The sequence below is a fragment of the Seriola dumerili genome, unplaced genomic scaffold (genome assembly GCF_002260705.1).
Source record: "Seriola dumerili isolate Sdu_G_001 unplaced genomic scaffold, Sdu_1.0 BDQW01000036.1, whole genome shotgun sequence".
In the NCBI taxonomy this organism is placed as follows: Eukaryota; Metazoa; Chordata; class Actinopteri; order Carangiformes; family Carangidae; genus Seriola; species Seriola dumerili.
The window spans coordinates 3,449,410-3,470,552 of NW_019174291.1; the positions used below are offsets into that span (position 1 = coordinate 3,449,410).

Consider the following 21,143-nt stretch of genomic DNA (forward strand, 5'->3'; position numbering starts at 1 on the left):
TGTGCTACTGCTGTTACTACTAAAACTAGTGCTAATACTACACAAGTGTCACTGCTACTACTATTGTTGCTATTACAACCACAGTAGTACTGCTACCATGTTCTCTACCACTGCTCACACTACTACCATTATATCTCTCAGTACAACTTACTTATACTATGAATGCATCAGTAATGATTTAGTTAGGAGCAGGCAGTAGTGGAAGAAGAACACAATGGAAAATGAAAAGCATCAAGTGTCAATTGACAAAACATGTTAGATGAATGCAGTAAACAAGACCAGGTCAAAACCAGTATCTGTCTGCACTGCGTATAGTCAATGAGCAAAATTGAGTACGTATTTGAAACATGTTGAACCGCTGTAAACAACTGATATTATCAAGGCCAATTATCATTCAGTCTAGTGTCAGCTGATTTCAGTCTAGTATCAGCTGGTTTCAGTTTAGTATCAGCTGGTTTCAGTCTTGTGTCAGCTGGTTTCAGTCTAGTGTCAACTGGTTTCAGTTTAGTGTCAGTTGGTTTCAGTCTAGTGTCAACTGGTTTCAGTTTAGTGTCAGCTGGTTTCAGTCTAGTGTCAGCTGGTTTCAGTCTAGCATCAACTGGTTTCAGTTTAGTATCAGCTGGTTTCAGTCTAGTGTCAGCTGGTTTCAGTCTAGTGTCAACTGGTTTCAGTCTAGTGTCAGTTGGTTTCAGTCTAGTGTCAACTGGTTTCAGTTTAGTGTCAGCTGGTTTCAGTCTAGTGTCAACTGATTTCAGTTAAGTATCAGCTGGTTTTAGTCTAGTATCAGATGGTTTCAGTTTAGTATCAGTTGGTTTCAGTCTAGTGTCAGCTGGATTCAGTCTAGTGTCAACTGGTTTCAGTTAAGTGTCAGCTGGTTTCAGTCTAGTGTCAACTGGTTTCAGTTTAGTATCAGCTGGTTTCAGTCTTGTGTCAGCTGGTTTCAGTCTAGTGTCAACTGGTTTTAGTTTAGTGTCAGCTGGTTTCAGTCTAGTGTCAGCTGATTTCAGCCGTGTCCCCTGTGTGTGTGTGTGTGTGTGTGTGTGTGTGTGTGTGTGTCTGCCTTGCGTCCTTTGTCTCTCTCTCTGTTTAGAGACTTTGTTTTATTGTTTGCTTATTGATCAAAGGTGTTGGAACGTGTTGGAACGTTGAATTTAAGAGAGAGTGTCAGCTGGTTTCAGTCAAGTGTCAACTGGTTTCAGTTAAGGGTCAGCTGGTTTCAGTTAGTGGCAGCTGGTTTCAGTCAAGTGTCAACTGGTTTCAGTTAAGGGTCAGCTGGTTTCAGTTAGTGGCAGCTGGTTTCAGTCAAGTGTCAACTGGTTTCAGTTAAGGGTCAGCTGGTTTCAGTTAGTGGCAGCTGGTTTCAGTCAAGTGTCAACTGGTTTCAGTTAAGGGTCAGCTGGTTTCAGTTAGTGGCAGCTGGTTTCAGTCAAGTGTCAACTGGTTTCAGTTAAGGGTCAGCTGGTTTCAGTTAGTGGCAGCTGGTTTCAGTCAAGTGTCAACTGGTTTCAGTTAAGGGTCAGCTGGTTTCAGTTAGTGGCAGCTGGTTTCAGTCAAGTGTCAACTGGTTTCAGTTAAGGGTCAGCTGGTTTCAGTTAGTGGCAGCTGGTTTCAGTCAAGTGTCAACTGGTTTCAGTTAAGGGTCAGCTGGTTTCAGTTAGTGGCAGCTGGTTTCAGTCAAGTGTCAACTGGTTTCAGTTAAGGGTCAGCTGGTTTCAGTTAGTGGCAGCTGGTTTCAGTCAAGTGTCAACTGGTTTCAGTTAAGGGTCAGCTGGTTTCAGTTAGTGGCAGCTGGTTTCAGTCAAGTGTCAACTGGTTTCAGTTAAGGGTCAGCTGGTTTCAGTTAGTGGCAGCTGGTTTCAGTCAAGTGTCAACTGGTTTCAGTTAAGGGTCAGCTGGTTTCAGTTAGTGGCAGCTGGTTTCAGTCAAGTGTCAACTGGTTTCAGTTAAGGGTCAGCTGGTTTCAGTTAGTGGCAGCTGGTTTCAGTCAAGTGTCAACTGGTTTCAGTTAAGGGTCAGCTGGTTTCAGTTAGTGGCAGCTGGTTTCAGTCAAGTGTCAACTGGTTTCAGTTAAGGGTCAGCTGGTTTCAGTTAGTGGCAGCTGGTTTCAGTCAAGTGTCAACTGGTTTCAGTTAAGGGTCAGCTGGTTTCAGTTAGTGGCAGCTGGTTTCAGTCAAGTGTCAACTGGTTTCAGTTAAGGGTCAGCTGGTTTCAGTTAGTGGCAGCTGGTTTCAGTCAAGTGTCAACTGGTTTCAGTTAAGGGTCAGCTGGTTTCAGTTAGTGGCAGCTGGTTTCAGTCAAGTGTCAACTGGTTTCAGTTAAGGGTCAGCTGGTTTCAGTTAGTGGCAGCTGGTTTCAGTCAAGTGTCAACTGGTTTCAGTTAAGGGTCAGCTGGTTTCAGTTAGTGGCAGCTGGTTTCAGTCAAGTGTCAACTGGTTTCAGTTAAGGGTCAGCTGGTTTCAGTTAGTGGCAGCTGGTTTCAGTCAAGTGTCAACTGGTTTCAGTTAAGGGTCAGCTGGTTTCAGTTAGTGGCAGCTGGTTTCAGTCAAGTGTCAACTGGTTTCAGTTAAGGGTCAGCTGGTTTCAGTTAGTGGCAGCTGGTTTCAGTCAAGTGTCAACTGGTTTCAGTTAAGGGTCAGCTGGTTTCAGTTAGTGGCAGCTGGTTTCAGTCAAGTGTCAACTGGTTTCAGTTAAGGGTCAGCTGGTTTCAGTTAGTGGCAGCTGGTTTCAGTCAAGTGTCAACTGGTTTCAGTTAAGGGTCAGCTGGTTTCAGTTAGTGGCAGCTGGTTTCAGTCAAGTGTCAACTGGTTTCAGTTAAGGGTCAGCTGGTTTCAGTTAGTGGCAGCTGGTTTCAGTCAAGTGTCAACTGGTTTCAGTTAAGGGTCAGCTGGTTTCAGTTAGTGGCAGCTGGTTTCAGTCAAGTGTCAACTGGTTTCAGTTAAGGGTCAGCTGGTTTCAGTTAGTGGCAGCTGGTTTCAGTCAAGTGTCAACTGGTTTCAGTTAAGGGTCAGCTGGTTTCAGTTAGTGGCAGCTGGTTTCAGTCAAGTGTCAACTGGTTTCAGTTAAGGGTCAGCTGGTTTCAGTTAGTGGCAGCTGGTTTCAGTCAAGTGTCAACTGGTTTCAGTTAAGGGTCAGCTGGTTTCAGTTAGTGGCAGCTGGTTTCAGTCAAGTGTCAACTGGTTTCAGTTAAGGGTCAGCTGGTTTCAGTTAGTGGCAGCTGGTTTCAGTCAAGTGTCAACTGGTTTCAGTTAAGGGTCAGCTGGTTTCAGTTAGTGGCAGCTGGTTTCAGTCAAGTGTCAACTGGTTTCAGTTAAGGGTCAGCTGGTTTCAGTTAGTGGCAGCTGGTTTCAGTCAAGTGTCAACTGGTTTCAGTTAAGGGTCAGCTGGTTTCAGTTAGTGGCAGCTGGTTTCAGTCAAGTGTCAACTGGTTTCAGTTAAGGGTCAGCTGGTTTCAGTTAGTGGCAGCTGGTTTCAGTCAAGTGTCAACTGGTTTCAGTTAAGGGTCAGCTGGTTTCAGTTAGTGGCAGCTGGTTTCAGTCAAGTGTCAACTGGTTTCAGTTAAGGGTCAGCTGGTTTCAGTTAGTGGCAGCTGGTTTCAGTCAAGTGTCAACTGGTTTCAGTTAAGGGTCAGCTGGTTTCAGTTAGTGGCAGCTGGTTTCAGTCAAGTGTCAACTGGTTTCAGTTAAGGGTCAGCTGGTTTCAGTTAGTGGCAGCTGGTTTCAGTCAAGTGTCAACTGGTTTCAGTTAAGGGTCAGCTGGTTTCAGTTAGTGGCAGCTGGTTTCAGTCAAGTGTCAACTGGTTTCAGTTAAGGGTCAGCTGGTTTCAGTTAGTGGCAGCTGGTTTCAGTCAAGTGTCAACTGGTTTCAGTTAAATGTCAGCTGGTTTCAGTCTAGGGTCAGCTGATTTCAGCCTGTGTCCCTGTGTGTGTGTGTGTGTGTCTGCCTTGCGTCCTTTGGCTCCCTCTCTGTTTAGAGACTTTGTTTTATTGTTTGCTTATTGATCAAAGGTGTTGGAACGTGTTGGAACGTTGAATTTAAGAGAGAGTGTCAGCTGGTTTCAGTTAGTGTCAGCTGGTTTCAGTCAAGTGTCAACTGGTTTCAGTTTAGTGTCAGCTGGTTTCAGTCTAGTGTCAGCTGATTTCAGCCTGTGTCCCTGTGTGTGTGTGTGTGTGTGTGTGTGTGTGTGTGTGTGTGTGTGTGTGTGTGTGTGTGTCTGCCTTGCGTCCTTTGTCTCTCTCTCTGTTTAGAGACTTTGTTTTATTGTTTGCTTATTGATCAAAGGTGTTGGAACGTTGTTCCGGATCGTTCTGGACCATTTTAACCCTGCTGGCAATTCTCCTCTAACGAAAGTAGATAAGGTTAGTCCAAAAAGTCTCTAAATTTGCTGTTATGTGCTTTTCTGAAAAAAGCCACAAATGGTCTACGTTAGCAACATTTGCAGGTTGTAAACACCCTCTAATAGGCAGAGCAGAGAAAGCAAAGAAAGAGCAACATGTTGCATTTGGCTGACCAATGGTACAACTTGATCACTCACTCACAAATTTGTGTTTATAGGGCTGACCCTGCTTTTGTGGTCCAGCCAAACATGCAAGATGGGGAAAAACACACTTTCAGCACACAAAAATAACCTTTATTAAAAGTGAAACCATGTGTAAAAGCCACATGCCTAGAGACTGCATGTGATTTGCCACCTGTGATTTGTGGTTCAGTCTTTACATTTTAGAAGAGGTAACAGTAGCTATGAACAGAAGCAGTGGCAAATTTCTCTTATTTTTTTCTTTATTCATTGTTGTTCATTGTTGAATTTAGTGTGGAGAAATTGGCACACGGTCTTGTCAGCTGAATAAATCTAGATAGACAAATTGCCCAATTACCCTCAGGCTTTCATCAGTTGTGAACTATAATTATTATTTCAATTTAAAACAAATCTTTGTGGTGCTTCAAATTGAGTTTTGATTTACCAATATGCAACATGAATTTAGTAGTTCAAAGGTTCATAGTTTAATTAAGTGTCCTAGAAATTTACCAAAATCACTCTAAAAACCAGATCAAGGAGGCTAGAACTGTCCTGACAAACATTAGAAATCTTCTTAGCTCCACTGGAAAAGCTCAAACTACACTGTGGATCGTTACTGCCAACAAAGCTTATGAGTCACTACCAAAGCATTCAGAAATAGATTTCCATTTGCCAAGATTCTCAAAAAGTTAGTTGAAAAGTTATTGCAAAGTCATTTACAGTTCTTCAGAATAGTTGTGGCGCTGAGGGTCAAATGCTGTGTGAAAATGATGCCACTTTTCTGGCTGCGACTCTGAAACCCAACAGAACCAGCCAGGCCTGCCTGCCTCCACAGCTCAGCTGGACACCCTTTTAATAACCAGGCCCTAAAATAAACTGTTTTCCCCACTTCATTATATGACACTGTTGTCTCTCTCTGCTCATTAAAAGTCCAGCGCTGAGGTTCCAAAGAGCCTCCCCCTCCGGACCGTCTCTGAGACCTCTGCAGGACTTTCATTAAGAGGAAACAGAGATGTGAACTCTGAACTCACTAATGCAGCAGTTTTAATTGCCCACATTATGACAAATAGATGATACTACAAAATGAAAGTAATACATTTTTTTCCTCCTATGGCAGTCACATTGGCTCTACAGCCAATGTACAAGTCATATTCTGTGTTTCAGTACATTCACTTGCAGTACACTGTGTACTCAGTATACTCACTGGTGTAGTGTCAAATGTTTCAAAATCAAAAACTGCTGTTTGAAACTCCCCCCCCCCACAAATACATTGTTTTACATCAATTTTTTGACTGTTTCCAGCATATCGCATGTTGCCATACTTGTAAATTTGAGCGCACTTATATACTCAAACAGTGAGTATGGAAGTTTGACACAGGGATAGAGATGTTAGCTAAAGCTGTTAGTTTTTGGAGCAGCCCAGTATCCCGAGGAATTATGTTCATATTTGATGATTCAGCTCCCCACTATTTACACCCAATACTAACCTTCAGTGCCAGTGTGGGAAGTAGTGTGTGTTTTTGGGGGATGACATCCAGCCGCTGCGGTCAGGATTAAGCCTATGTGGTACGCGCTCTACCAGGTCAGCCACCGAGGCGCCCCCAACTCTTGCACTTTTAAAAAGGCTTGTACCAGTTGGACTATTCCACACCAACCCTCTCAGAGTGGTACTTTCCAACTCACCCAGTTTAGCCAAGAGGTTTCTTTTCTGAGTTCCAGTGACCAGTTGAATTTGGGATTTAATGCCTTTGTCTTCACTGTTGTGTGCGTCCATTGACCTGTAAGTACATGAAGTCATAAATATTTTAGGTATAGTTTCGGGACATTCCTCTTTTTGATGCTAATTCTTGCTCTTTTCATGTCCAGAACAGCCAGTCATGCTGATTGAGCCCAATTACCAGGGAGTGAATGCTTGTAGTGCTGGTTTCCACCTGCAACCAGCCTGCACTTAATTCACTACATTCACTTTGTGTTCATTTCGTAGTTGAAAGCTTCTCGTATTTTCTTGTTCATATTTAATTTCAAGCTGTTTATGTGGCTGCACATTCAAATGTGTTGGATTGGCTGTATTTGTATTTCACCCAAATATTGTAGGCACATTATCTTGTGTGTGAGTCTCATAGTGGGAATTTATTAGTATTAAGTTCAGCCTGCTCTGATGAATAAGTAATTGTTTGTTTCTTATCATTGTATTTCATAGTCCCACCTTGTTGCAATGCTAATCATGGTAGTGAAGCTGTTTCAGCAAGTTGTTGTGTTATGTAATAGTTGTACTATATGATTAGGTTGTTTATTTCTCCACCACACAAACATATGTAAACCTGCATCCACACAAGGGCATCTTCCTACACACCCTGTCAAGACTTTGTTCTGTTCAGTAATAAAGTAAACTCATCTGAACTTCTGGACTACTTGTGATTTGATCAGTCACTACAGTGGTGGGCTGTGATTTTCTAAAACCCAAGGTCACTGTCAGTCATTCTCTTTATTATAGGGACTGAATGTAAAAAAAAAAAACTCTCATTGAACATTAGTCACGATTTTACAGAACTGTCTGATAGTAGCATGTGTGTTCATGTTGCAGCTCAAATTCTAAAACGCTAAAACGAGCAGAAACGTATTTTTCAAGGTTTCTCTTCCTTTTGTCTCTGCTCTGTGTACATCATATCACACAGCTTTGGTAAACGCACCTTTACCTTAAACACACAGTATGCAACCTCTGCCTCTAGGGCTTTCTCAAGCAAAACAATAACAATAGACAGCGTTGGGTGACGTCATGAAATAGCGTGGGATCATGGGAGTTGTTGTCTTCCCCACCATTACCATCAGCGCCTCCCAGTTTGGATTCCTTCAGTGTCAGTGGTTCAGGAAATCAAACAGACCTGGTGATTCTAACTGTTAAAAACACTGAATAAAGCAGTTTGACATTTAAAGTTGGTGCTTGACCATTGCTCTTCAGCAGACAAGGAGCAGTTGGAAACTGAGACTGCTTACTTTTGTTTCTCTAGTAACTCATGAACCAGAGGTTCAGCAGGTTTTTACCAGCAGCTGAAATATCCACAGAGGTGTCCTCCTCTCCATAACACACACACCAGGGAATTAAAACCAGTAGAAACACCCAGAAAGTAGTTTGGCTTTAAAAATCTGAGAATGACAACAGGCGACCGAATGACACTTACTGTTGCCATGAATTACTGTTTGGCCATTGGAGAACATGATCTGCATGTTTAACGCCACATATCTTGAACTGCACCTTATTGTCCTCTTTTTTATCAAAGTATTTCCAGATCACTTTTCCTGGTCACAGCTGTCATGCAGCACATAATGCCAACTGAGTTGAACTATTGTAGTCAAAAACAACACTTGCGTAGGTGTGCAAGTGGTGAAACACTCCTCAAATAATGACGTCAACTACCTATCCCTAGTAAGAACACACCTCAAAAAAATATGTCTAGTATCTACGTATATCTATATATCTAGTCATTTTTAGACATTTTGATGTGGAAAAGTTGCATATTATGACTTTAATTGACAGTATCCAGGTTTTTTTTCATCATTTCTTTATTAACTTTTTAGTCAACCAAATCGTTGACTAAATTGTGCTCCAGTCTGAAAAACACTTTTAGGGAAGAAGTTAGGGTGGATAATTGGGTCATAGAACATGTCATCTCACCACAGCAGACGTTGGTTTCTGTCCTGTCTCCTACCAACAGCCAACACAAAAGCCACTGGCAAACAGTTACCACCTTATTTTATTGTTTGGGCATTAGGCCTGTTGGCAGGAGACTCCAGTTTCAAAGCCAGAAACTTCCATCCTTCCATCCACTGTGTACCTGAAAGTATATATGAGTCATTTTCAACAGTTTGAACAAAAACCAGCAGTGTCATTTTTCTCTCGACGACCGCAGTGAGATTTTAGGCAATTTAGGGCTGATTTTCTGCTCACACAGCTCTTTGAACTCCTCTCCACAGCTTTTTAAAGTTTCTTGTGTCAATAAGAAATGAGATTGCCTTTGTTCAGAAAGTAATAAAGCATAGATTATTGTAATGAGAATTGAGTCATTGTGACATTCAAACAGTGTCCTGATTGTGTGAATTATGAGAGCAATTACAGCAACAACAACAACAGTTGGCAGGCTGTGATCTCTCTCTCTTCTACTCCTTCTCTCCATCTACTCTGCCTCATATATCCAGCTTCTCTCACTCCTTCCATTCCTCTGTCCTTCTTTTTGTCTTTGTGTATTTCTTTGCTTACCTTCAGCTGTGTTTGAAATAAGAAAAAGTGGGGTTTGTTTGTTTTCTCAAGTATTGCAGTGATGCTTCATGCAATTAAATGCTTATGTTGCCGCCCCCCCCCCCCCTTTTCAGGACTTCCTGGAGACCCTGGAGGACTTGGATCTGAGCTACAACAACCTGGTGGACATCCCCTGGGAGACCATTGCCCTGTTGATCAGCGTCAACACCCTGAGCCTGGACCACAATCTGATAGAGAGCGTCCCTGAGGGAATCTTCTCCAACCTGCACAAACTGGCCAGGTGAGGATCTCTCCACAGCATCAGCACCCTGTGCAGGTGTAACGGCCTGACTCGACAAAAAAAACCCAAAAAAAACAGAACTTGCTCTATTGACATGTCACCTTTGTAACCTTAAAGGTTTGTTACCTTTGCATGTCAGTTCAGTAACCTCTGTATAGTCATGCTCAAGTCTATTTATTTGTACAACATCTGGTCGGTCTTTAATGATCTACATGCTTTAAGATTAATGAATAACTTCATACAAACAAATGTGTGCTTCTTCCAGTAAGAACACAGCAGGAGCCAGATGCATAAATGATGTGACACACAAAAACCATACGTACGCCATTTCCCGCTCTTAAACTGGTCTTTATAAACACAGCGTGTGTCACCTCACACACTCCTTTGACCATGTGAACACACAGTTTTCCAAACTGATCCAAGTTACAGTGAAAATACAAAATAGGCCGACACGTATTTTAACATGAAATAAGAGATCCAACTTCACGGAGCTTCATTCAATATCATCATTATAAGTTTTGGTGTTTACACAACAATAACAATTTTACAATTTATAAACAGAGATAAACGTGTTTGTGCTCAGTGTTTCTTTCATTATGGTTTAATATCCTTATTAATCATTGTGAGTCATTCTGTAACTGTGCCATACTATTTTGATATTTACTCATCAAAGTGTCCTCATCCATTCATGACTAATTGTGGGAGTGGAAATGAGGCTTGTGCACATGCACCCAGTTTCTCTATAGGTGAGCTTTACAAAGCAGAACAACGCAGAACGCACGACTTTATAATTCTGATGAAAAGAATGTGTACGAAGGTTTCTGGTCTACACACCTGGCCCCCGCTCTGTGATCACAGACTCGCAACACACTGCATCAATGGCTGGAACAGGGAGGAATAAGCTCACAAAGCATCACATTTGGCTTTTCACTGGAAATTCTAAGAAATGTGTTTGTATATGTCTTCCTGCTTCCTTTCACCTTGAATGTAAAATATGCAGCTCTCTATAACTTAAAGCTCCACTTCAGTGTACCGCCTAAGAATATAATACACCTCTGGCACTTATTGGCCTCTCAGTAACAATCTGAACACTTCAGCCATGTTCTTGTATGTTTGTGTGCAGTCAACATTCAGCACTGGATAGGGGTATAGTATGAAATACAGCTATTGCCTTGTTTATAGCATGATGGATGTGTTGAGCTGCCTTTAACTCATAGTTTTAGCTTCACAGGACATGCAGTGTATGATGCAGTCTCAGCCACTTTCACCAGCCCCATCAAACAAGCTCTCATAAAGCCACTGTCCACTGCCCAGCACCAAACAGCAGACAGACTCAGGCAGAGACTCACTGGTGAAAAGTTAACACTGCACCTTTTGAATTGAAGTCAAACGTCGTATCGGAGGGTTTAAAAGAACAACGTGTATGGTTGTTGAGGTTAGAGGAGTGGTTGAAACCATCTTCAGTGAGCTGTGTCTCAGAAAGTGTTGATATGAATTATTTTAATATTATGACAATGGGTAGAAAGGGTAGTTTAGGAAATTGGAAATTCTTGGTGAAACTTGCTTGAGAAAGACACAAAAAATCCCAAGAGCAGTGGAGGAACCTCACAGAGAGACATGAAGTAACAAGTATCCAGTTGTGTCAGTTATATGATAAATGGGTTTAATTGTTACTGAAAGAATAGATCATTTAAAGCTGCAACTGATTCTGCACATGAACTCTAAATCTTCCAGTGACAAAAATATTTGAAAGGATGAGGAACAAAAGAATCATCAGTGCCTCTGTCTTCTGGGAGAACATCCTCTGAAAGGAGTTTTTTTGTTGCATCAGAATGAAAATAAATCATGTCAAATTATGTTTTGTTCAACAATATCAGCCCCTCTGATGAGCTATTTTTAATTGTTTGATTTTCTCACCAATCAGACCTAAAACTAGAGCAGGACACAACTGAACTGAAATGATAGAGTGAATCCCTCCATGTCGGACCTTGTTTTGAGGGAGGTTGAGCTTCAGAGGCTTTGCAGTCAAACTGGTGTTCAGCAGCAGCAGTTCTAGACCCGACTGACTGCCAGACAGTGGGGATTTCAAACAGTGACCTCACACTGCTCTTCTGCTGAGCACATCTTAGCTGTGCTTCTCTGCTTATACACTGTGTGTGAGTGTTTGTACATATTCACACAAAAAAGACAGATCAGAAGAATCTGTAGTTGTTATCACTGGCACAGACTCTACAGTTCATACACAGATCAGAATGAACTCTGGCTCTCCATCCTCCAATCTCACTTCAAGCTGCAGAAAATCTTGTTTTTGAATATAGATAACCATATTACATTTACTCATTTGGCAGATTCATGTTATACTGAGAGAGCCTGATTGCCTGAGATCCTCTGGCAGGGCACTCTCATCCTAAATCCATATCATATGTAAAAAAAATGGTCTGACCCCACCTCTGCCACAATGACCCCAAAACAAGTCTCAGCTCAAGATTCCTTTTTTATCAGTCTCGCTCTCCTTCAACCTCAGTTTGTCCTTATTGAAAACGATGTATGGTTGTGTTTGTCTCTCTTTTATATCATTCCAGTACCGCTGGATTTATTACTCCCTAAATTTACTCCAATTATATTGTGTTTTGATTATGGTTTTGATTTATTGAACATTCTAATAAACTAATACAATGAACTAATATATCAGACTTTGACAGGGATGAAAAGTTATTGTCCCTAATGATGATGTTCAGTTCTCATCCTGTGTGTTTATGGTCAATCAGCCTGAACCAGGATGGAGAAAGACATTTGATGTTCAACCTAAAAAATATTACAAACTAGCCATCATAAAAACAGACATTTTAATAAGAGATGGTGTTCATGAGCAGCTTCAACAAAAAGTCCACTTGCTTGGTGTTTCCAGGGGCGATCCTACACCCCAGGCAAAGAAGCCCGTCAGACTATTAGCAGAAACTACATTTTACAGATGTCCCCTAAATGCAGGAAACAGCAGTGTGCTGTATATTGTCTTTATGAGAGGTTTAAGGGGGTTTATAGTTGTCACTGCAACATTTGCCAATATGAGGGGCCATCGGGGCCCCCCTTTTCTCCTTGTGGGGCCCCAAGCATTTGGCTGTTGGTCTTCATCAGTGGCTGGTACTGCTGAGCCCAACCAGACAGTGGAGTGTTCAAGAATTAACCTCCACAATTGACGAAGGTGTCAAACCCTGTTAGGAGTGTGTTTAGTAGTTTTGTATTTGATTGTTGACGACTTCATCTTCTGCCGTGCAAACAACTTCTGGTTTGGCATTTGAAAACTTTCTTTTTTCTTTTCGAAGTTTCACAAATAAAGATTGTTCTTAGTCTGTTGCACGTGTGCAGTGTCTGAGTAATTTTAATCTACTGGCACAAAATAACATTTGAACCCCATTACCAGTAATCAATTTCAATTTACGACTTGACGGCAAACAGTCATTGACGTGTAAGAAGGAAAACCAGCTAAGCTCCAGATAAATATTCATGCATTTATGTAATAGACTGTAATGTGTTTCTGCCCCGGAGACACCAAGCCTACGGACAAACTGCGCAGATGAGCAAACGCATTAATACACCACAAGGCTGCAGCCCATGAAATAAGTGAAATTCGTAAAGTGCAACATGCTAGTCGCTCTGCACAGTTATTAACTTCTTTGTTGAATATTTCATTTCAGGGACGGTGAATGTTGAAATCTACTAGATTATTAATACTAGACACCAGGGTCAGTGCTTTGGTAAGAAAATCACTGGAGATGATGAGTGGCTGATACAAGGAAAAGTATACCTTGGGATATTGCTAAATGTGGTATTACGGTTATTTTGAGATGAAGTAATTTATTCCTTTAGACCAGTTTTCCTCAGCCTGCGCCGTCTGGTTCTACTTTAATCAGATATTTTCTACACATCAGTCAGAACGTGAAGAGAAATGCACAAACATCCATTCAGCTGCTGGTTTTTACATTTAATGAGGAAGAGCAACAGTACACTGTCAGCAAACGAGAAACTTCGTTTTGTGTGTGCTTTGTATGTTCTGTTTTCTGCTGGTAGGGCTCTGAGCTTCATCTCTATCCCCTCCTCCTCTTCCTCCTCCTTTTTTATGTCTCCGCACTGGTGATAGTCAGAGCCGGAGGCATTTTGTTTTCAGGTTGTCCGTCCCTACATCCCATTCTTGTGGAGGCAATATCTCAGTAATGCCTTGACAGAACGTCCTGAAATTTGGTAAAAATGTTCACTCAGGCAAAAGGATGAAATGACTTTGGTGGCTAAAGGTCAAATGTCAAAGTCAGCGTGACCTCACAAAACATGATGAAGACAATATCTCTAGAACTCCTCAAGGGAACCCCATCAAATTTGGTGCAAAAGATTGGATTTAACATTAATGAAAGCTGCATTCATCACTTTTTTCTTTTCTTTTATTCACATTGTTTAATATTGGTAAATGTTCATGTTATTATTGAGCTAATATAGTATACTTTGCTGTCATTTAGCTATAAATGTACAGTATGTACAGTATGTGGAGTTTTTATTCCATCTTAGGTTTGTTGTTCTGAAGTACTAAGTTTGTTTAATTTAGGTTGTTTCAAGTTGAAAGTCAAACCTGTTTAAGCACCATATTTTATAAGTGTTGATCCATAAGAAGATATATTTGTGGTTTTAAGAACCAAAAACCATCTCAGTGTAGTTTTACATCTCCTCTCTCAGGCTTCTCTCTGCAGCTCTAGTAACAACAGGTCAGTGAGCCAATCAGAGGAGAGGAGGCTCTGAGCCTCTCTTTTTTTACTTAATTGTGTCAGTTAATGTCAATGAAACATTATACATTTCTTGTAATTTAAACAGTTTGACACAGACCTTTGAACTTTATGAGTGATTTTATATTTTTCACCCTAACCCATACCACAGTGCATACATGACACGATAGGGTAAGCGACAGTATAGTTATTACTGCTCATGATGTGTTTTTCCCATACTCTACAGTATATATCTATACTCTATATATCTATACCTATATCAGGTGCCCACATACAAATACAAACATGCATATCCGCACATACTTCAAGTATGTGCAGCAGATGAAAGCAATCAAATTTTAAAACGATGTTTTCATTGTGTAAACTGTTAATTGTTGATTCATTTCATTCCATATGATTCAACAAACTTCTCCGTCCTACACGCCTGAAAATAAAATGAAAGTTGAAAAGTGATTCTCTGTCTCCATCACAGACTGGACATGACATCCAACAAACTGAAGAAGATTCCTCCGGACCCGTTGTTCCTGCGGATCCCGGTGTATGCCAAGTCGAAGGGCTCTCCTCTCACAGCACTGGTGCTGAGTTTTGGCGGGAACCCTCTGCACTGCAACTGTGAGCTGGTCTGGCTTCGCAGACTGACCAGGGAGGATGACCTGGAGACCTGCGCTTCACCTAAAGACCTGGCTGGCAAATACTTCTGGACCATCAGAGAGGTTTGTAAACGTTACTGCAGAATGACGTTCATGTCACGTCATACAAGGCTTCAAAACACATGAACTGCCACAAAAAACTGTCGGAAAAGCAGTCTGAACTTTTACATGATTCAAACTCTCATAGTGTTTACATGTAACACTGTTCTGTTGGATAATTTGTGTCTAACCCTGAGATCAAGATTCTGCCTTGATTAAAGTCCATTATCAAAGCTGTCCAGGCCAGTTTGGTAGATAGTAAGCATCCAAATAATTGGAGAGGTAATCAAAGGTTTCCATGTCATCTAGTGCTTCAGAACACATTTAGCCTCCGGGTGGAGTTGTTACCTTTGTTGGAATCAGGAGCTCAAAGTCACATACAAATCTGTCACCCAAACCTGTGTCATTTAAACATGCTGCTCATGGACATTGGCCTCTGTGATTTTGGGGCCATGGTGCTCTGAATGCGTTTTCCTGCTGCTTTAGCTTCAGCCCTCTGTGGATACACAGTCACTTTCTTTGTCAAGGACACATCAGCAGGGCAGATGGCTGGTGTCACAGAGGAGTGAACCTTCGGGTGACAGTGCGGAGTGATCTTGAGCTGAAATGCGCATTTGTGCAGTAGAGTTAGAAGAAACACAAAGACTCTGAATGCGGTTTATTGAGTCACAAACACAATAGTGTATGGACTAAAACTCATGTTTTACAACCCGTGTTTGGCCTTCACCAATTTGCTCATAGTTGTAGTGGTTTAACAGGCACAGTGCACATTTAGAAACATTACTGTAAATGTGGCAGTGAAACTGTTTTTTATCAGAAGTCCCTTGAGACATGTTATGAAAGGAACCTAGAATAATACATCACAAAACAGGTTTCTGAAATAAACTATGAGCATGGAGTATTACACAATAAGTGTAATCAGACCAGCATCATCCCTGTGTTCTTTCAACACATCCTCCAATATACACTGCTCAAAAAAATTTAGGGAACACTTAAATCACACATCAGATCTTGATGAAGAATTATTCAAGTTGAAAATCTTTACAGATGTACATTGTATAATTTGTTGAGAACAAAATGACGTAACAACGGTCAATGGAAACCAAAATCATCAACCCACTGAGGACTGGATTCACAATCACACCCAAAACCAAAATCACAGGTTGATCCAACCTGCGTGAATTTCATCACAGCAACTCATAATGTGACTCAGTAGTGTGTATGGCCCCTATGTGCCTGTTTGCACTCCCTACAACATCTGGACATGCTCCTGATGAGTCGGTGGATGGTGTCCTGGGGGATCTCCTCCCAGACCTGGATCAGGGCGTCAGTGAGCTCCTGGACAGTCTGTGGCGGTACTTGGTGGCATCAGATGCACCCACACATAACGTCCCGTAGGTGCTCAATTGGTTTTATGTCAGGGGAACGTGAGGGCCAATCAATGGCATCAATGCCTTCGTCATCCAGGGACTGCCTACACACTCTGGCCACATGAGGCCGGGCGTTGTCCTGCAGCAGGAGGAGCCCAGGGCCCACTGCACCAGCGTCAGGTCTGACGATCACTCTGAGGATTTCATCCCGGTACCTAACAGCAGTCAGGGTACCGCTGGCTGTGACATGGAGGTCAGTGTGACCCTCCAAGGATATGCCTCCCCAGACCGCAGCTTATTGGAGCAGTGAAAGTGTTATTTATTGGTTATGAAGCTGTTATAAATCCATAGTTGCTTTGAGTTTCACCAACAACAAGTTTGTGATTGGACGATTGCCAGTTTGATCCCCGGACTGACAGGATTGAATCTTGGTGGGAATTGTGAAAGAGCAGCACTTATCCACCCCTCATTGGCTCTGTGGTGCCCTTGAACAAGGCCCTTAACCCCACCTGCTCCAGTGGAGCTGCTCCGTGGCCAGCATGTCAGACTGAGCAGCTTCCAGGTGTGAATGTGTGAACTATGTGAATGTGATCAGGACGTTCCTGCAAAAGAGAGGTTGCCTCTCAGTGAAACTGCCCTGAACAAATAAAGGTAAAAACAAATCTTTCTTATTAAAGATCTCACTGGTTATTGTTCTGTAATGGGCAATTTGAAACCTTCAGAATCCTAATAAAATAAAGAAAAAGAAAATGTGCAAAACATCTAATAAGAGACTTTCAGAGGAAGTGACACAAAAGGAAGTAACACAAAAACACAGGTTTTAGCCTTGGGCTAAAAGGATCAACGTCAATAAAGGCGACATGTACCTGAGAGGAGAACATCATGTGGCACTGCTGATATTACATGCATACATAGACTGTAATTTCACTAAAGTCTGCTACCTGAACCTGCCCCTCTGCTTAGTGATGGAGTAACTTTTTGTTAGCGCTGGTAGGCCGAAGGTCCTTTACTACCATAAAGCCAAAGCCACAAAAGATGTGACAGAGCAGCTCAGAGAGCACAAAGCAACACCGATGTAGATGTGTTACTGCTCCAAACTGCAGTTAGATGGTGTGGGACTAAAGGTCGAGGAGCGATCTGCTCTTCATCTAAACACCTGCTGGAAAAATCCGTGCTGAACTATGCTCATACCTGGAGAGATAACAGCAGAATCTGTGTGGTTCACGACGTTACTTTAAAAAGAGGATGATATAGGGGGCTTTGTCTGGAGATCTTCCGGAGCCAACCATTCTGGGCTGTTTGAGAGCCACGGTGATAAGTGAAGGTGCACCATGAGATAAAGATGGGATTAATTGGTATTGCATTAGAGAGGATGATGCACAGACCTTTGCCTCACCTCGAGTAATAGTTGCGGACCTCCTTCAGAGAGGTACTGTAGCATCACTATAAGAGGATTAGCCTTGTAAAGAGGTCGAGCCACAGACCTCCGTGGAACTAAAGTGTCTGGGCATATTAATTCTCAGGGAGTTAATAGCCTCTGTCCTACTGCAAGGACAAGGGAACCTCTGTTGCATCCATCAGAGGTCAGACAGTAGCCATCAGCTGCCAAGGGAATTCCCTCTGTGGAATCAATAAAAGCTGCTCGGCTGCTTATTGCATGTGCACTGCCTCAAAAATCTGAGGTTACATTCTCATTTAATGGCAGCAAAAGTTGACACTGGTTGGAATTTGAAGCTTATCAGGACAAATCTGATATATTATTCATCCATAAGAACCAAAGGGGTGTTCATACTCTTCTATCCAAGGCCCAACTTCTCATACTTTCACACTTCCAAACACTCACACCAAGGGAGTGGCTCAGTTCAATCACAGTGTTTTACTCTTAAGCTTCACAGGAGCAATTGAGGGCCAGAATGTAATACAAGAATGAAAGGTTCTATTGGTTCAGGTTCATCAGGTCAGCAATCATCACCGCTGGTAACAAGAGCCAAGAAGGGCCCAGAGAAAGGTTTGGAGACACACTGAGAGGTAGGAATGATGAGTAAGCCGTGGTAAGCCGTGGTTGGCCCTGCTTGGCCTCGCAGTAATACTCCAGCAGGGTTTTGGCTGGCTTTATCCAGGCTTAGGTGCCAGTGGGTGGGTTTTAAATAATGCCAGGGCTGAAAAACTCTGAGATCACTTAATCTTCATGCGCAAACAACAAAACTCCTTCAGAAAGTCTGCTGGAAGAAAACACCAGTGGAAGTCAGTCAGAGCCCATATGCAGAGAAAATGTACTGTTTGGAAATTTTGGATTTTTTCTTTTAGTTTTTTTTTTTTTTTTTTTGAAGTGCCATGTTTCCTCTGAATCACTTGAATATTTAACTCACTTGAACCATCTGTTATTGTTTTCTTTCGTTTAGTTTTTTTTTCTTGGTGTTTTATTTATTTATTTTGTAAAAAAAAAAAAAAAAAAACTTAAATCTCAGTGATTCTTCAAATACAGTAATCAACATCTCCCTTATGATAAAGTATGACACAACCAGCACAACAAGTCTTCTTTAACCTACGGTGACTTACTTTTTTTTCGTCTTTGTCCCCAACAGGAGGAGTTTGTTTGCGAGCCACCGATGATAACTCGTCACACCTCCAAGATGTTTGTGATGGAGGGTCAGGAGGTGAGCCTGCGCTGTAAGTCAGTGGGAGATCCCGAGCCTTCGACGCACTGGGTCAGCCCGGACGGGAAGCTGATCGGAAACACGTCCCGAACCATCTGCTATGAGAACGGTTCTCTGGACATCCTCAAGGCCTCCGTCAAGGTAGACAAGTGGTTTCTTCTTCACGCACGCTCAGTTGATCTACTGTCAACGTCTTGGTCTGCTTTATATGCACTGCCTTTTCTTCATATAGATATAAATACCAAAACACATTTATTATACGAAACCTAGCAAAACGCTAACACTACACTAACAGTCAGCCTGGTCTTATTCCACATAGTATAGTAAACATGTAGTTATAGTGAATAATACAGATAAGAAGTAGATCAAATAAAGTGAGATCCTATTCATATGCACATGGTTTAATGATATTTTTCACACGAAGGGTCAATATTGACATACATTTTGAGAGGCCAAGCTTTGGTCCAGTGAGAGTATAAAGTTTTTGAAATCAGATATACTTTGTTTGGTGATAAGTAAAAGATGCATAGTTCATAGAGAGTAAAGCTTAATTAAGTATTTTTGATTTTATTATATGACACTGAAGACTGATGTGCATAAATAATCAATAATCAAATTAACGGAAGACACAGAAACATACCTAGAGTACATTACATATTACATTCAAGTGCAACATCGGGAACTTTTAACATGAAGATTAGCATATCAGCTGATTAGCTGCTAGCTCGTCACCAAGAGATCTTAACCTCCATTTGTTTTACTCCATTTGTGAGTGTTGAATCCATTCAAAAAATAAATCTTTGAAATGTTTGTGTCACAAAATGTGTGTGATGCACATTTTGGTACATATCAGGAAGTTTTTAATGCTTTATGACATCTATACAAATGTTTTTTTTATATAAAAGAACTTCAACACCAAACCTTTTGAGCAGCTGATTTTACAAAGCAGTGAAAATGTTCCAGCATTAATTAATGGAATAAAAGATCATCTCCATGATAATTGGTTTCAGGGAGATGCACTCATATTAAATCAAGGATAAAAGTCGAGTCCTCTTGATTTCCAGGATTCGGGGAAGTTCACCTGCATAGCATCTAATGCAGCCGGAGAGGCAACAGCTCCCGTTGAGTTAGTCGTCAACCCTTCTCCACACTTTGACCCCAAACTGGACCCTGACCCGGGGCCTTCAGACATCCCCACCTCCATCAAATCCAACGTCAGCGGAGGCCAGGCCCGGTCCGATCAGCAGAGGGTCAGCGTGTCAGATCTAACATCCAGCTCCGCCACCATCAGATGGCCCCCGCAGAACCACATACCGGGCGTCCGCATGTACCAGATCCAGTACAACAGCTCCACAGACGATATACTCATATACAGGTAAGACAAGGGGGAAACCGGCTGCAGTAACAGATCATTAAAAAACATAAAATCATGTTTCCCATCCAGATGTTCCACAGTAAGCAAACAGAGAGGATGGTCCTGACATCTGCAACACACAAAACCCAGCATTAGATAAAACTTACACTTATGGATTGTACATTGTGTGAAAGTACATTGGGTTCAGGACCAAGAAAAAAAGAATCATCCTAGTCCAGTATCACATGTTCTCTATCATCTCGTTCCAGCTCTGCACTGAAGCTAATGTCCCGTGTTATCTTCTTCTGGAAACTTTGTGATTTGCACTGGACTTTACAGTGGAGCCGACATGATTCAAACTAGGTTGGAGTAATGTTTGGCTGTGCAGCATTAAAACCCTTTTTCCACTGGTCAAAAAACCAGCGAAGACCCTCTTAACATCAGGCTTTTTATTGCAATGCGAAAGGGAACAATCAGCATTCACACCTGGGTCAAATGACAGTAGACGCAGGTATTTATCGGCTCCGATCAGCAGTGATGTAAAAACCACACTCAGGTGAACCCGCTAATTTTCACCCCTTTTCCTGTTGTAACATCGCAGACACTGTAAACACACCTGTCACCTGTCCAGCATGGTGCAGTAAAAGCAGAGACACTGCGGCTACACTGCTGCTGCCCTGAAATTTTTAAGGTTTTAAAAAACACACAATCACTGAGTGAAGTGTCTCACACGGAGGCTCTGACACTTTTACAGGCACTCTGTAAGAGCATGTGATGACATCACTCCTTGCAGTTGTGTATGGCCTCAATCCGAACAAAAAGGCAAACTTGACTGGCAGTGGAAAATAGGTCAATCGGCTTTTATTAGCGGGTTCACCTGCGTTAAAAAAACCTGCTTATACCTGATAATTTTGGTTAGTTAGTTTATAATGACACACTGGCAGCTAACTAAATATAGTTGGGGTTCCTGACTGTCTGTTTCTGCTCCAAACACACATCATCCCTGTGTGGGCAGTTTTCACCAAGGTCTTCCTCACATTTTTCGAGCTGGTTCAGGTTTTTTTTGAGTGAACAGCTCAGTGAGCAACAAAGGAGGAATAAACTGAAAAAAACAGGGATTTGGCTTCAGGCAACAGATATCAGACCACTTCAATTCTTTAGCTCCCAAAACATTTTTTGTGAAAAACCTGGGAGTTCTGATAATATCCCCATGATTCATAGTAGTAATGTAAAGCTTAATCTGTTCGCCTGCTGAA

The 21,143-nt window shown here is 41.9% G+C and overlaps 1 protein-coding gene across 1 annotated transcript in view; it reads left to right on the forward strand.

Moving 5' to 3' along the window:
* LOC111216932 (leucine-rich repeat and fibronectin type III domain-containing protein 1-like protein) overlaps positions 1-21,143 on the forward strand; it is a 54,472-nt gene that overhangs the window by 4,422 nt on the left and 28,907 nt on the right. Inside the window, exons 4-7 of the mRNA XM_022738593.1 lie at positions 8,882-9,048; positions 14,290-14,530; positions 18,462-18,674; positions 19,598-19,908. Of these exons, the coding sequence (XP_022594314.1) occupies positions 8,882-9,048; positions 14,290-14,530; positions 18,462-18,674; positions 19,598-19,908 (932 nt within the window). The remainder of the gene's footprint in view (positions 1-8,881; positions 9,049-14,289; positions 14,531-18,461; positions 18,675-19,597; positions 19,909-21,143) is intronic.